Consider the following 13104-nt stretch of genomic DNA (forward strand, 5'->3'; position numbering starts at 1 on the left):
AGATACGGGAAGACAGATTTGCAATTTGTATTTAATGGTAGGCATTAATTCTTTGTGACCAATTGGAAAATAGGTTTTAATGACTTGAGTATCATAAAATGTTCATAATTATTTGGTCTTTTTTTTGTGATATGACTTGGAGATTTTAAAATGTGGGAAATACAACTTTTTGGTAGTACATTTTCAGTAGTTTTGTCAGTTAAGTAATGGATCAGTTTCCTGGACTGTTGACCCAAACAACTAAATTTTGTTAGGAGAATTTAGCTGGGAATATGGAGCGCAAAGTTGTTCATCTCTTACACTGCCAACTTGCTTTTTCTAACTAGAACTCACAGACAGAAACATTTCAGGTCCTAGGATTGGTTTTGATTACCTTTAGCAAGCTATTCTAGCTCTTAGTTACTTTTCCGTTCTCACCCCTTCCAAGATGAACTAATAAGTAATTTTACTGCACTAATAACACTTTGAACATAAATGGCAAGGGAAGTAGGACAGTGGTGGAACAGTAAATGGACTTTCAGTATTGGTGAAAGGATGAGAAACTATTAAAAAATAAGAGCGGAAAGCTGAGCAACAAACCCTGGAGATTTTGAAATAGGAATGACCAGCATCAGTTTTCCTTAGATGAATTTGATATGATGTCTTGGTTTCTGCCCCCACCCCACCCCCACCCCCACTTTGTATTTAAAGTTTTAAGTGAATAGAGAAGTTGAAAGAATAGAACTATGGACAGCTATATTCTTGATGCCTAGATGGAGTGTTCAGTAGCAACATTTTGTTCTTTTATGTCTCTTTTTCCTAATATATATAAATATTATGTACATTACACACAGCTTTTTGAGAGAGTTGTTGGCCTTTTACAACAAGTAGCTGTCTTCATGATACCCCTAAATGCTTCAATATCTGTAGCCAAAAAAAAAAGGGACACTGTCCCATATACTTTAATACCATCAGCACACCTTAAGACATGAATAACTCTTTAATGGCATCTAATACTTCAGAGTCAGATATTTATAGTTGAGTCTAAAATATCTTTCAGTTATTCTTTTCAGATCAGGCTCTGTAAGGGTTCATGCAAGGATATTTGGATGTAATGGCTTAGTCTTTCTAACTCTAGAACAGTCTTCCCATCTTTTTCTTCAGTGACATAACTTTTTGAAGTAATCAGAAAAATTATCTTTAATGTCTCATATTCTGGGTTTGTCTGATAGTTTCCTTGTGGTGTCTGCCTTCTGAAGTTTCCTGTGAATTGGCACGATTACATACAGGTTATGCATTTTGAGCAAAAAATTACTGACTATGTGATGTAGATACTTCATAATGCATTCAGCCAGGAGGCACAAAATGACAGTCTGTGCCACTGGTAGTGATGCTAAGTTTGGTCCCTGGGTAAGTAATGTCTGTATGGTCTGTCTATTACAAAAACCTATTTTTACTTTTTGCCTAGCAAATTGCTGATATTTTGGCACTATACAAATATCCCATCAACCTTTTCTTAATGCTTTTAACATCTTTGATGATCTTTGCCTGATTCACTTACTGCATTGGGTTTTACAAAATGGGTATTTTTCAGATTTTGTTATTCTTTGTTAATTGGCATTCATGTCCAAAGAAGAGCTTTTCCTACCTTTTCCTAGTAAACTGTAGTTCCTGCAGAAATGGTGGGATAAATGTAATTTTTCCTTATCTACTGGTTTTTAGAATAAGGAATTATGTAGTAGTCCCTTCAGTGATAGAAAATGAGGCTTTTTTTTTTTTTTTTTGGTTGTCCTTTCTCTATAATTATTATGAATCCATAAACTTTTTTTGCAGTCAAAATATTATCAGTTAATTGACCTTTTTGATGGTCAAATCACCTGAAATTTGGCTAATTTTGAGTCCCTCCAGACTGTCACGTGTGTTTTAGGGACACATCTCCCTTAGTCTTTGAGTGCTTCCTTGATCTCTGACACAGAGATTGTGGGTTTTTAATTGTGTACAAATAGTACCTTCACTTGAATGAAACTTTCATTTAAAATTCTGACAGTTCTTTTTCTTTTCTTTTTGAAGATAAAATGTTCAGAGCCACTTGGGGTGCCTGGGTGGCTCAGTCGGTGAAGCGACTGCCTTCAGCTTGGGTCATGATCTCAGGGTCCTGGGATCGAGCCCCACATCGGGCTCCCTGCTTGGCAGGAGGCCTGCTTCTCCCTCTCCCACTCCCCCTGCTTGTGTTCCCTCTCTCGCTGTCTCTCTGTCAAATAAATAAATAAGATCTTTAAAAAAAAAATGTTCAGAGCCACAATAAATAAATAAATGAATAAAATTCTTACAATTCTGTAAGCTCTAAATATCTCAGAAATCCTGAAGAATCCTCTGGAACACCAGAAGATGGAAAAAAAAAAAAAATGTCAGTTAGCAAGGAACCTGTTTCTTGTTTCCTGAGGACAAAAACACTTAACCCCCCCTAATAAAAAAAACACTAGTACTTAATTCTTAATGGTGTAGCCAAATTCTACACTCAAAAAGCACAGGTTTAAATTAGGGCTACGTAAGAGATTCTCCACTTAGTTATTGGCAAGGAGATTGTTAATCTCCCAAAGGAATCTTTCAACTTGGAGAATAATCAGCCCATAGCACCTTCTCACTCTGCCTTAACAGCAGTAGGCTTTTAATACATTGTAGATTTCTTAATCATTTTATTTTTCATCATAAGTGTACTTTTTAATGTCCATCACCTTTTTTCCACATCCCTCACCCCTCCCACTCCTCTGGTAACCATCAGTTTGTTCTCTGTAGTTGAGAGTCTCTTTGTCTCTCTTTTTTTCCTTTGCTCATTTGTTTTGTTTCTTAAATTCCACATATGAGTGAGATCATATGGTATTTCTTTCTCTGACTGATTTATTTCACATAGCATAATGCTCTCTAGCTCCATCCATGTCGTTGTGAATGGTAAGATTTCATTCTTTTTTATGGCTGAATAATATCCCATTGTATATATATGCCACACCTTCTTTAGCCATTCATCTATTAGTGGACACTTGGGCTGCTTTCATAGTGCAGCTATTGTAAATAGTGCTGCAATAAACAGGGGTGCATGTATCCCTTTGAATTAGTGTTTTTGTATTTTTTTGGTAAATACGCTATACAATTCTGGATCGTAGGGTGCTTCCATTTTTACCTTTTGAGGAACCTCCATATTGTTTTCCATGATGGTTGCACCAGTTTGCATTCCCAGCAGCAGTGCAAGAGGGTTCTTTTTTCTCAACATCTTTGCCAACACTTGTTTCTGCCTAATACTTTTTTTTTAAAGTAGGCTCCAGGGGTGCCTGGGTGGCTCAGTCATTAAACATCTGCCTTTGGCTCAGGTCATGATCCCAGCCAGGGTCCTGGGATTGAGCCCTGCATCGGGCTCCCTGCTCTGCGGGAAGCCTGCTTCTCCCTCTACCACTCCCCCTGCTTGTGTTCCCTCTCTTCGCTGTGTCTCTCTCTGTCAAATAAATAAATAAAATCTTTAAAAAAAAAAAAAAGTAGGCTCCATACCCAGCATGGAGCCCAGTGCAGGGCTTGACCTCATGACCCTGAGATCAAGACCTGAGCTGAGATCAGGAGTTGGATGCTTAACTGACTGAGCCATCCAGGTACCTCTACATGATAAATTCCTTGTTTCGAAAATATAGGAATAACCCCCTCCCCGTTGCTTTTCTAAGGTTCACTTATTATTGGCTGTTAATGCTTGATCATGCACTTAATCTAAAATGTAAAATCTAAAATATTTGTATTGAAATCTTCATCCCAGTACAAAATAAAATTAGATGAACGGTTTCACAAGTTGAGGTTTAAGATAAGTAAAGAATATATTTCTGAGAAAATGGAGTCTAGCAAAGTGAGTGGTAGCACATTCAACTGCACTACCTGTTTTACGATGAGTGTAATGGAATTGTGGGGAAAATTCTATACACATCTTTGTGCACGTGTATTCTGAGTAACAGGGATCTTATATTTCAGTTTTATAAACTCTACATCAAAGGTAATTATACAGCATTTGCTAACAGTGCCCGAAAGATGAGTAACATTTAAGGCAGAGTTCTGAGAGATACTGTTTTGCCTTTTTGGGCTCACATTGATCTGTACCTGCCCTTCTTTCTAGTCTTGGTTCACCTTCTGCTTATCTAAAAAAAAAGAAGTGTTTGTTTCTGATACAAGAGGTATTGAATTTCTTTTCATCAATAATACCCATATAGTGTAGTATGCAGATATGCACTTTGGGTAAAGTACTCCCATACTCCCGATTTCTGGTGGCAACAGATGGGTGGACTAAGCGTGGAACATTTCCATTGCTTGCTTTCTTAAGATTTATGTGTATTTTGAGAGAGAGAACGCACAAGGGGAAGGGAGAGCGAGTACTAAGACTCTGCTAAGCGTGGAGCCTGACGTGGGGCTCGGTCTTATGACCCTGAGATCATGACCTGAGCCAAAACCCAAGAGTTGGCCGATTAACTAACTGTGCCACCCAGGTGCCCCAATTTTATCACATTTCCTAAAAGTGCAGTTTAGGGAAATGAGATGAAACTATAATGATGGTTGAATTTTTCTCTTGGCAATTGACAGTATCCTTTTCTGATCAAACTTCTTAACACTCATCCTTCCTGTTTCTTCTGTTTTATTTAGTGAATGTGATCATTCTCTCCTGATTATCCTGACCTTTCTCATTTTTCACAATACTACTTAAAAGTAGATTTTCCTAGTGTTTTGGCTGATTTTTTTTCCCCTCAGGTTTTTAGTTCCTTTCGCTGTCTCTGATTGATATCCATCAAATCTTGGTCTTAGGTTTCTTCATTTTTTCCGGTTTTTTTTTTCAGCCTATATATCGCTGTTTCCTTAGCTATTATGTCTTGGGCAAATTCCAGTAAACAGACAAATAAGTAAATATGCACACATGTACACACACTCCACAACACCAATATGAATTATGTACACATATATGTATAGTTTCAACCCATACTTCTACTATTACAGAATAGTTACACTTTGATGTCCTCATGTTATCACTGAAATCTTTTATATCCAAATTCAGCATCTTCTGCCCTAAAATGGCTTTGCTTTTTTAACTTCCCATTCTTCATGTCCTAGTTTAAAAACTTGTAACTCCCAATCTGGTCAATACATTTCTTCTGTCTTAAAAAAAATGCTTTTTACATTTGCCTATTGAGGCAAGTCACTAAAAAGCCTAAGAAATGAGAAAGGGCAGGGGCGCCTGGGTGGCTCAGTCACTTAAGCCTCTGACTCTTGATTTCGGCTCAGGTCATAATCTCGGAGTCATGAGATCAAGCCCCACGTCAGGCTCCATGCTTAGCATGGTGTCTGCTTTGCTTGTCCCACTCTGTATGCTCCTCCCCCCCTTCTCTTTCAAATAAATAAAATACATTTTTTTTAAAATGACAAAGTGCGGGATTGCAGAAAACTGTATGGTGCTGATCTCAAGATACCTGTAGCCACACCATGAATGATTATGGGAATCCCTGAAGCCACTGGCAAAACCTCACATCTCCCAATGACTACATACCTATGTGCAGCTGCCCCTGGAGAATAGTGACTTCTACTTCTCTTTGACCTTTAAATTTTTGTGTAATTCTCTCCTGGTGGTAGATTTTCAAAATCGAATCCTGCTGGTAAGGGAGTGTGGGAAATGCTTCTAGATCCTGCCATATAGAGAAGGATTAAAAGATGGGGATAGTGTGAAGTATCACAGGCAGTATGCAGCACACAGTCTGAGTTCCCTTACTCAGAACAAATATAAACTCTTTAGCTTAGAATTTGTGGATCCAGCAATTCCAGGTCTAAGTATTTACCTGAATGAAACAAAACCACTATCTCAAAGATGTATCTGCATGCCCCATGTTCAGTGCTTTATTATTTATGATAGCTAAGACATAGGAATAACCTAAGTGTCCATTGACGGATGAATAAATAAAGAAAATGTGATACATATGTACATATATTTAAATATTATTCATCCATTGAAAAGAAGGAAATTCCGCCATTTGTGACAATATGGAGGGACCTTGCAGGTATTATGCTAAGAGAAGTAAGTCAGACAGGAAAGGCAGATGCTGTATGATCTTATATGTGGAATCAAAAAAAGCCGAACTCATAGGTACAGAAAACAGTTTGGTGGTTGTCAGAGGTGGGTAGTGGGGTGGAGGAAATGGGAAATGGTGGTCAAACGGTACAGACTTCCAAGTTATAAGATAAATAAATCCTAGGGATGTAATGTTCAGCGTGGTGACTATGACTGACAATACTGTAGTGTATATTTCTCTTTTAAAGAGAGAAGGGGTGGGGAGGGGGCCTGAGGGGGAGAGAGAATATTAAGCAGGCTCTACACCCAGTGCAGACCCTGACACAGCTCAATCTCACAACCCTGGAATTATGACCTGAGCCGAAATTAAGAGTTGGTTGCTCAACCGACTAAGTCATGCAGGTACTCCTATATTGTATATATGAATGTTGCTAAGAGAGTGATAGATGTTCAGTAAATTTATTGCAGTGATCATCTCCCAATGTATTTCATATATTAAAGCATTATGTTGTACACCTAAAACTAATACAGTGTTATATGGCAGTTATATCTTAATAAAAACTTGTGGCTTTTCATGTTTAACAGCTTAAATGACCAACCTTATCTTTTACATTCTGTTAGTAAATATTGTAGTTGAACCACTTACTTACTGCTTTTTTGTTCTGTGACTTCAACTCCCTTAAATGTGAAGTTTCCTTCCTCTTTAAACACACACATAACTAAGTCTTATACCCTAACTCAGGTGATAACCCACTTCTCTCTCCTATATCAGAACTTCCACGTTTAAAAGTGTCTCTCCCACTAGAATGGATTCTTCTAAGAATAAGGACCTTATCTGCCTTATTTGCCAATCTATTTCTAATCTTGACAAAATAATCTGACACATAGTAATTGCTTAATATTAAGTAAATGAATGTCTATGAGTTAAGGTATTGGTCATATGGTATATCTCATATAAAATATAAGTCCAGTTAAATTCCACTAAAAAGAGAAGGAAATGAAACGTTATATGTACTGACAGAGAAAGATGTCTCTGGTGTAATTTTAAGTGATGAGAGAAATTAACGTAAAATATCTATAATTTTTCTAAAAATAATCTAAATATTTTTTTATACTTAGCAGTGGGGAAAATACACTATTAACACTGAGTACCTCGGATATTGGATGGGAGCTGAATACATCATATATTTTTGTATTTGAATGCTTTAAAACAAGCATACTATTTTTTAATGCAAACAGGTTTTTTTTAAAAGACTTTTAAAATTTTTAAGTAATCTCTACACCCAAGTTGGGGCTCAAACTTATAACCTCGAGATCAAGTGTTGCATGTGGTCCCCAATAAGCCTCCTGGGTGCCCCTGTTTTTGGATTTTTTTTTTTTTTAAAGAATAAATTTTAGCAGGTGTTGAAAAAATGCAACACCTAGGCGTAAAATCATACGAGAAAAACCATAAAAGACGGCAACTTCCTTATTTCTTGCTTTATATAAAATGAACACATAAAAAATATAATTAATACAGAATTTAATTCCATTAAATTAAATTTAATTAATATAGTTAGCATACAGTATTATGTTAATTTCAGGTGTACAGTGTAGTGCTTCAACAATTCCATACATCTGCTTTGCTTTTGCTTGTTTTTTTTTAATATATTTATTTTATTTATTTATTTGACAGAGATAGCGAGAGCAGGAACACAAGCAGGGGGAGTGGGAGACGGAGAAGCAGGCTTCCTGCTGAGCAGGGAGCCCAATGTGGGACTCGATCCCAGGACGCTGGGATCATGACCTGAGCCGAAGGCAGACACATAACGACTGAGCCACCCAGGCGCCCTTAAGATTTTATTTTTAAGTAATTTCTAGACCCAGCATGTGGCTGGGACCTACAACCCTGAGATCAAGAGTCACAGGCTCTAATGACTGAGCCAGCCAGGTGCCCCAAGATTTGCTTTTTTTTTTTTTAAACTCAGCGTTATGTATCTGAACATTTTTTCTATCTCTGAACATAGAGATTATGACAGTCTTTTTAATTTTATTAAGTAATCTCTACACCCAGTGTGAGGCTTGAACTCATGACCCTGAGATCAAAGAGTCCCATGCTCTACCAACTGAGCCAGCCAGGTCCCCCGTGACATTTTTTTTTTTAAGGCTTTGTGGTATTTCATTTTATTGACACATACCATAATTTAACCACTGCAGAAATTTTTCTCATTAAATTTTCTTTTTTTCTTGTAAAGGAATGTAAGGAATGTCTCCTTCCAGTGAAATCTTAACAAAATTGTATTGTACTTTGTTTCGTGACCCAATATAAAGTGTGTGTGTGTATGTATATATATATACATACACACATAGGTATATTCCCTTTTAATGGTTTTGGCTTCATTCCTATATATTTCAGGTCTACGGATCAATGGAGAACTAATTACTGCCTATCCCCAAGTGGTGGTAGTGAGAGTACCAACCCCTTGGGTGCAAAGTGATAGTGACATCACTGTTTTGCGCCATTTAGAGAAGATGGGATGCCGGTTGATGAACCGACCGCAAGCCATCCTGAACTGTGTTAATAAGTTTTGGACTTTTCAAGAGTTGGCTGGCCATGGTGTTCCTCTGCCAGATACTTTCTCTTATGGTAAGTTCACTAATCAGAATTTATAGCCTAAGTTTTACAGTACTTACAGTTTTAAAAGCCATACTGAATTAATAGGGTTATGTGAAACATGAAGGAACTTTTTATAGAAATAACTTTCAGTTTTGGGGCGCCTGGGTGGCTTAGTCATTAAGTGTCTGCCTTTGACTCAGGTCATGATCCCAGGGTCCTGGGATCGAGCCCGACGTTGGGCTCCCTGCTCGGCGGGAAGCCTGCTTCTCCCTCTCCCACTCCCCCTGCTTGTGTTCCCTCTCTCGCTGTGTCTCTCTCTGTCAAATAAATAAAATCTTAAAAAAAAAAACAACTTTCAGTTTTAACAAACTGGGCACGAGAATTATTAATCTGTGTTAAGATTTAATTCCATGATAATTGGTAGAGTAGATTTAGCAAACTTTTTATAAAGGGCCAAATAGTAAATATTTTGCATTTTCTGGGTCATCAGTCCTCTCTTGTGACCCTCAGTAATGCTGTTGTAGTGTGAAAGCTGCCATAGGCCACACTTAAATGAGTATGGCAGTGTTCCAATAAAACTTTATTATAAAAAAAGACACTGGACCAAATCTGTCTTAAAAGCCTTAGTTTGCCAATGACATGGTAAAAGATAATGCAATTTGGTGACATCTCTGTTTAATGTCTGATTGTCCTTACCAGCATTTTCATGGTAATTCTTAATAAATTTTTCATATTTTTTAAGAAAATGACACTATCCTAGGTGTACTTGAAAACCAGTGCTTCCAAAACTATCTATGGTAAAGGTAAAGGATCATTTTTTTTTAAAAGACCAACATGCTGTGGATCAGTACTCTTATAAAATATGATAAAAATGTCTGAGCAATGCAAGATTGCTATAAAAGCTTTCAGTGCTACTCTTTTTATATTTATCGGGTCACATATCAGTATCAGAGAAGTTGCAAACAGGCACAGGTTACCGGACAACGCTTTTGAGTAGCACTGTCGTAAGTAATATTGTGTTAGTGTATTTCCTGCCTGTCCAGTTCTTTTGTTTGGAAAGGATCAAACTTACTATAAATCATTACAATTTTCCATAAAGACAATTCCTCAAATAAATGTTCAGTAGTGTTTTTGGAGAGTTAATGAGGCTTTTTTTTATATATATATATATAAACTATTTATTTATTTATGAGAGAGAGAACGCACGCACACACGCACGTGTGGGGAGGATTAGAGGGAAAGGGACAAGCAAACTCTGCACTGAGTGTGGAGCCCGACACAGGGCTCAAGTCTCATGACCCTGAGATCATGACCTGTGCCAAAATGAAGAGTCGGACATTTAACTGACTGAGTCACTCAGGTGCCCCAACCTAAATTTTTTTTTTTTTTAAGATTTTATTTATTTATTTGACAGAGACACAGCGAGAGAGGGAACACAAGCAGGGGGAGTGGGAGAGGGAGAAGCGAAGCAGGCTTCCTGCTGAGCAGGGAGCCCGATGCAGGGCTCGATCCCAAGACCCTGGAATCATGACCTGAGCTGAAGGCAGTTGCTTAACGACTGAGCCACCCAGGCGCCCCCCAACTTAAAAGGAGCTCCCCAAGTCTGTATGGCATGTGTGGATACAGTTGCTCTTTTTAGCAATTGCATAAGAAGAGACCGTATGTTTGAGAATTCTGTCAGATGCTTTTGGGATATTCTAGCTTATATTATGGGTCTACACTTTGGATTTCAAGAGAGTGGAAAGGAGAAAAGAGTTAAACAAATTAACAAATGTTACCTGTACTCTCATGTTGAAGGTTTAAAATTAGGGGACTGAATCATCTTAATTTCTCTAAGCTGTAAATGTATGATACTGCATTTGATTAACGAACTTTTTCCTGGTTTAATTTTTTTTTTTATCACCATGCTGATTTTTTACAACTATAGTTCATTTTTGCTCTAATCTTATTACTGTATCATTTGTTCTTAGGCAATAAAAACAGGAAAGAATAAAACTTAACTCATGGATACTAGGTGGCTCAGTGTAGAAAGAACTCTGATTAATAATGAAGATAAGAAAAATTAATTTGTATGTTTCGTGAGGAGAGAACACACGTGGCATCAACCTTGGATGAATCTTCTAAACAGACTCATTCTTCCTTTTCTTATTCTAAACCGGGCAATAAGTACACTGAAGTAGATCTTGATGCTTCTGTTATTTTGTGTAGCAGAGGAATAAGGGATAAAAATATAAAATATCATATAGAATTAGGAAACTGAGCTGAAAGATACTTAATTTCTTTAAGTTAGATACTAGAATATTTGTAGTTTAAGATAGCTTTCATCCATTTTAACAGGGGTTGTTCCAAACTGGTATTTAACTGTACTTAACAGCTTTTTAAAGTAGGCTCCATGCTGTGCATGGGGCTTGAACTCATGACCGTGAGATCATGAGATCAAGACCTGACCTGAGATTAAGGGTCGGATGCTTAACCGCCTGAGCCACCCAGGCACCCTCCAACCTTTTTTTTTTTTTTTTTTAAAGATTTTGTTCATTTATTAGTGTGTGAGAGAGGACATGAGCAGCGGGGAGAGGGAGAAGCAGACTCCCAACTGAGCAGGGAGCCCCATGTGGGGCTTGAACCCAGGGCCCCGGGATCATGTCCTGAGCTGAAGGCAGATGCTCAGCTGACTGAGCCACCCGGGCGCTACAGGCACCCCTCGACTTTTAATTACTTTCTTTAAGAAAAACAAAATTTAGCCATCAGGTTCTTAACCTTCTACCTCCTCTGTGTTGCTGACTTTAGTATAGATAAAACTTACCACATAACACCTGTGTTACTGTTTTTAATTTCTTTTTTGCTCAAACCAGGCGGTCATGAAAATTTTGCTAAAATGATTGATGAAGCAGAAGTACTGGAGTTTCCAATGGTAGTGAAGAATACTCGAGGTCATAGAGGTGTGTATGAATTGTTACTATGGTACATCATTTTGAGATTACTCTTGAGAATTAATAAGGGTGATTATACAAAATAAATTTTTCTTAATCTGATCATTGCTATTATTTTCTTTGTATTTCCTTATGGTTATTGACTAGACAGTAGTCTTAACAACTGAAATGAATAGCTTTTGAAAGGACTTTGGGAGAATAGAAGGAAATTGTTGGTACATGGTACTTCAAACTTATGGAAGTCTACTGTGAGTTGTTCACTTTGGCTAGAAGCTATTTCTTTTTTTTTAAGATTTTTTATTTATTCATTTGCGACACAGAGATAGAGAGAGAGGGGCAGAGGGAAAGGGAGAAGCAGGCTCCCTGCTGAGCCAGGAGCCCGATGTGGGGCTCGATCCGAGGACCCTGGGATCATGACCCGAGCCGAAGGCAGACGCTTAGCCATCTGAGCCACCCAGGTGCCCCTAGAAGCTATTTCTGTTCATTTAGTGGTTGTCCTGGAGATTTTAAGATGCATATTTAATTTAGACCAACCTTCAAATTATATTTTTATCTTTCTCTTTAACAATGCAAGGACCTTGGATCACTAACTGCAGTGATCCCTGTCCCAATTTATATAGTTTGAAGACTTAAATATATAAAGCAAAGCTATGAAGCTATAGAATAGTAAGGATTTCATTTTCAAAATTTTCATGAATCCAGGTACTTCATAAAGGTTGATGCCTTGACAGAGATAGTTGGATCGAGGTTCAGCTGGGGCTGTCGAATGTATTGTTTATCATTAGGTCTCCAGTATGGCAGCCAAGAAGTCTTAGGGCTCCACAGAGAGGCTCCAGTGAACACAGAAGCGACATGATCTTTTATGAATTAGCCTCAGAAGTCATACAGAAAAGCTTCTGCTGTGTTCCATTGTTCGAAGCAATCACAGTCCCTCCTTGATTCAAAGGGAAGGGACAAAGATTCCCTCTCTTCTCAGTGGGAAGAATGTCAAAGGATTTGTACCCATTTTATTTTACTGTCTTTAAAGGATTTTATGTATTTATTTATTTATTTGAGAGATCGATCACAGGCGGGCATTGGGGCAGAGGGAGAGGGAGAAAGTCTCCCTTTGAGCAGGGAGCCTGATGCAGGCTGGATCCTAGGACTCCAGGATCATGACCTGTGCTGAAGGTAGATGCTTAACCAACTTAGCCACCCAGGCGCCCCATACCCATGCTTTAAAAACAGCCACTTGTTTTATCATAGAAATTGACAAATACAGTAAAGGAATTGTCTAGTGAACTCAGAAATAAAACTAGGTATGTAGTAACATACTATTTTATTCTATGCAAGTGTTATATATATTGTATAATAATATGTGAGACTTGTTTTTACTCAGAGGGAAATGTTTTGCTAGTAAATGAGGCTGGCATTATTGGCTCACCTGGAGGAGTACAAATCTTAGACCCCTACTTCATGACATATACCGAAATAAATTCTAGATTAATGTAGGAATTAAGGGAGTGGTAGGAGAGTATTAA

At 37.8% G+C, this 13104-nt stretch overlaps 1 protein-coding gene across 6 annotated transcripts in view; it reads left to right on the forward strand.

The window, feature by feature from the left end:
* RIMKLB (ribosomal modification protein rimK like family member B) overlaps positions 1-13104 on the forward strand; it is a 71452-nt gene that overhangs the window by 38867 nt on the left and 19481 nt on the right. For all 6 annotated transcript variants that reach the window (XR_013449071.1, XR_013449070.1, XR_013449069.1 and 3 more), the window contains 2 exons: positions 8454-8684; positions 11507-11593. Coding sequence is in view for 1 of the 6 variants with exons in the window: in XM_078075566.1 (XP_077931692.1) it covers positions 8454-8684; positions 11507-11593 (318 nt within the window). In the remaining 5 variants the exon portion in view is untranslated. The remainder of the gene's footprint in view (positions 1-8453; positions 8685-11506; positions 11594-13104) is intronic.

Source organism: Halichoerus grypus, chromosome 6, assembly GCF_964656455.1.
Source record: "Halichoerus grypus chromosome 6, mHalGry1.hap1.1, whole genome shotgun sequence".
Classification (NCBI taxonomy): Eukaryota; Metazoa; Chordata; class Mammalia; order Carnivora; family Phocidae; genus Halichoerus; species Halichoerus grypus.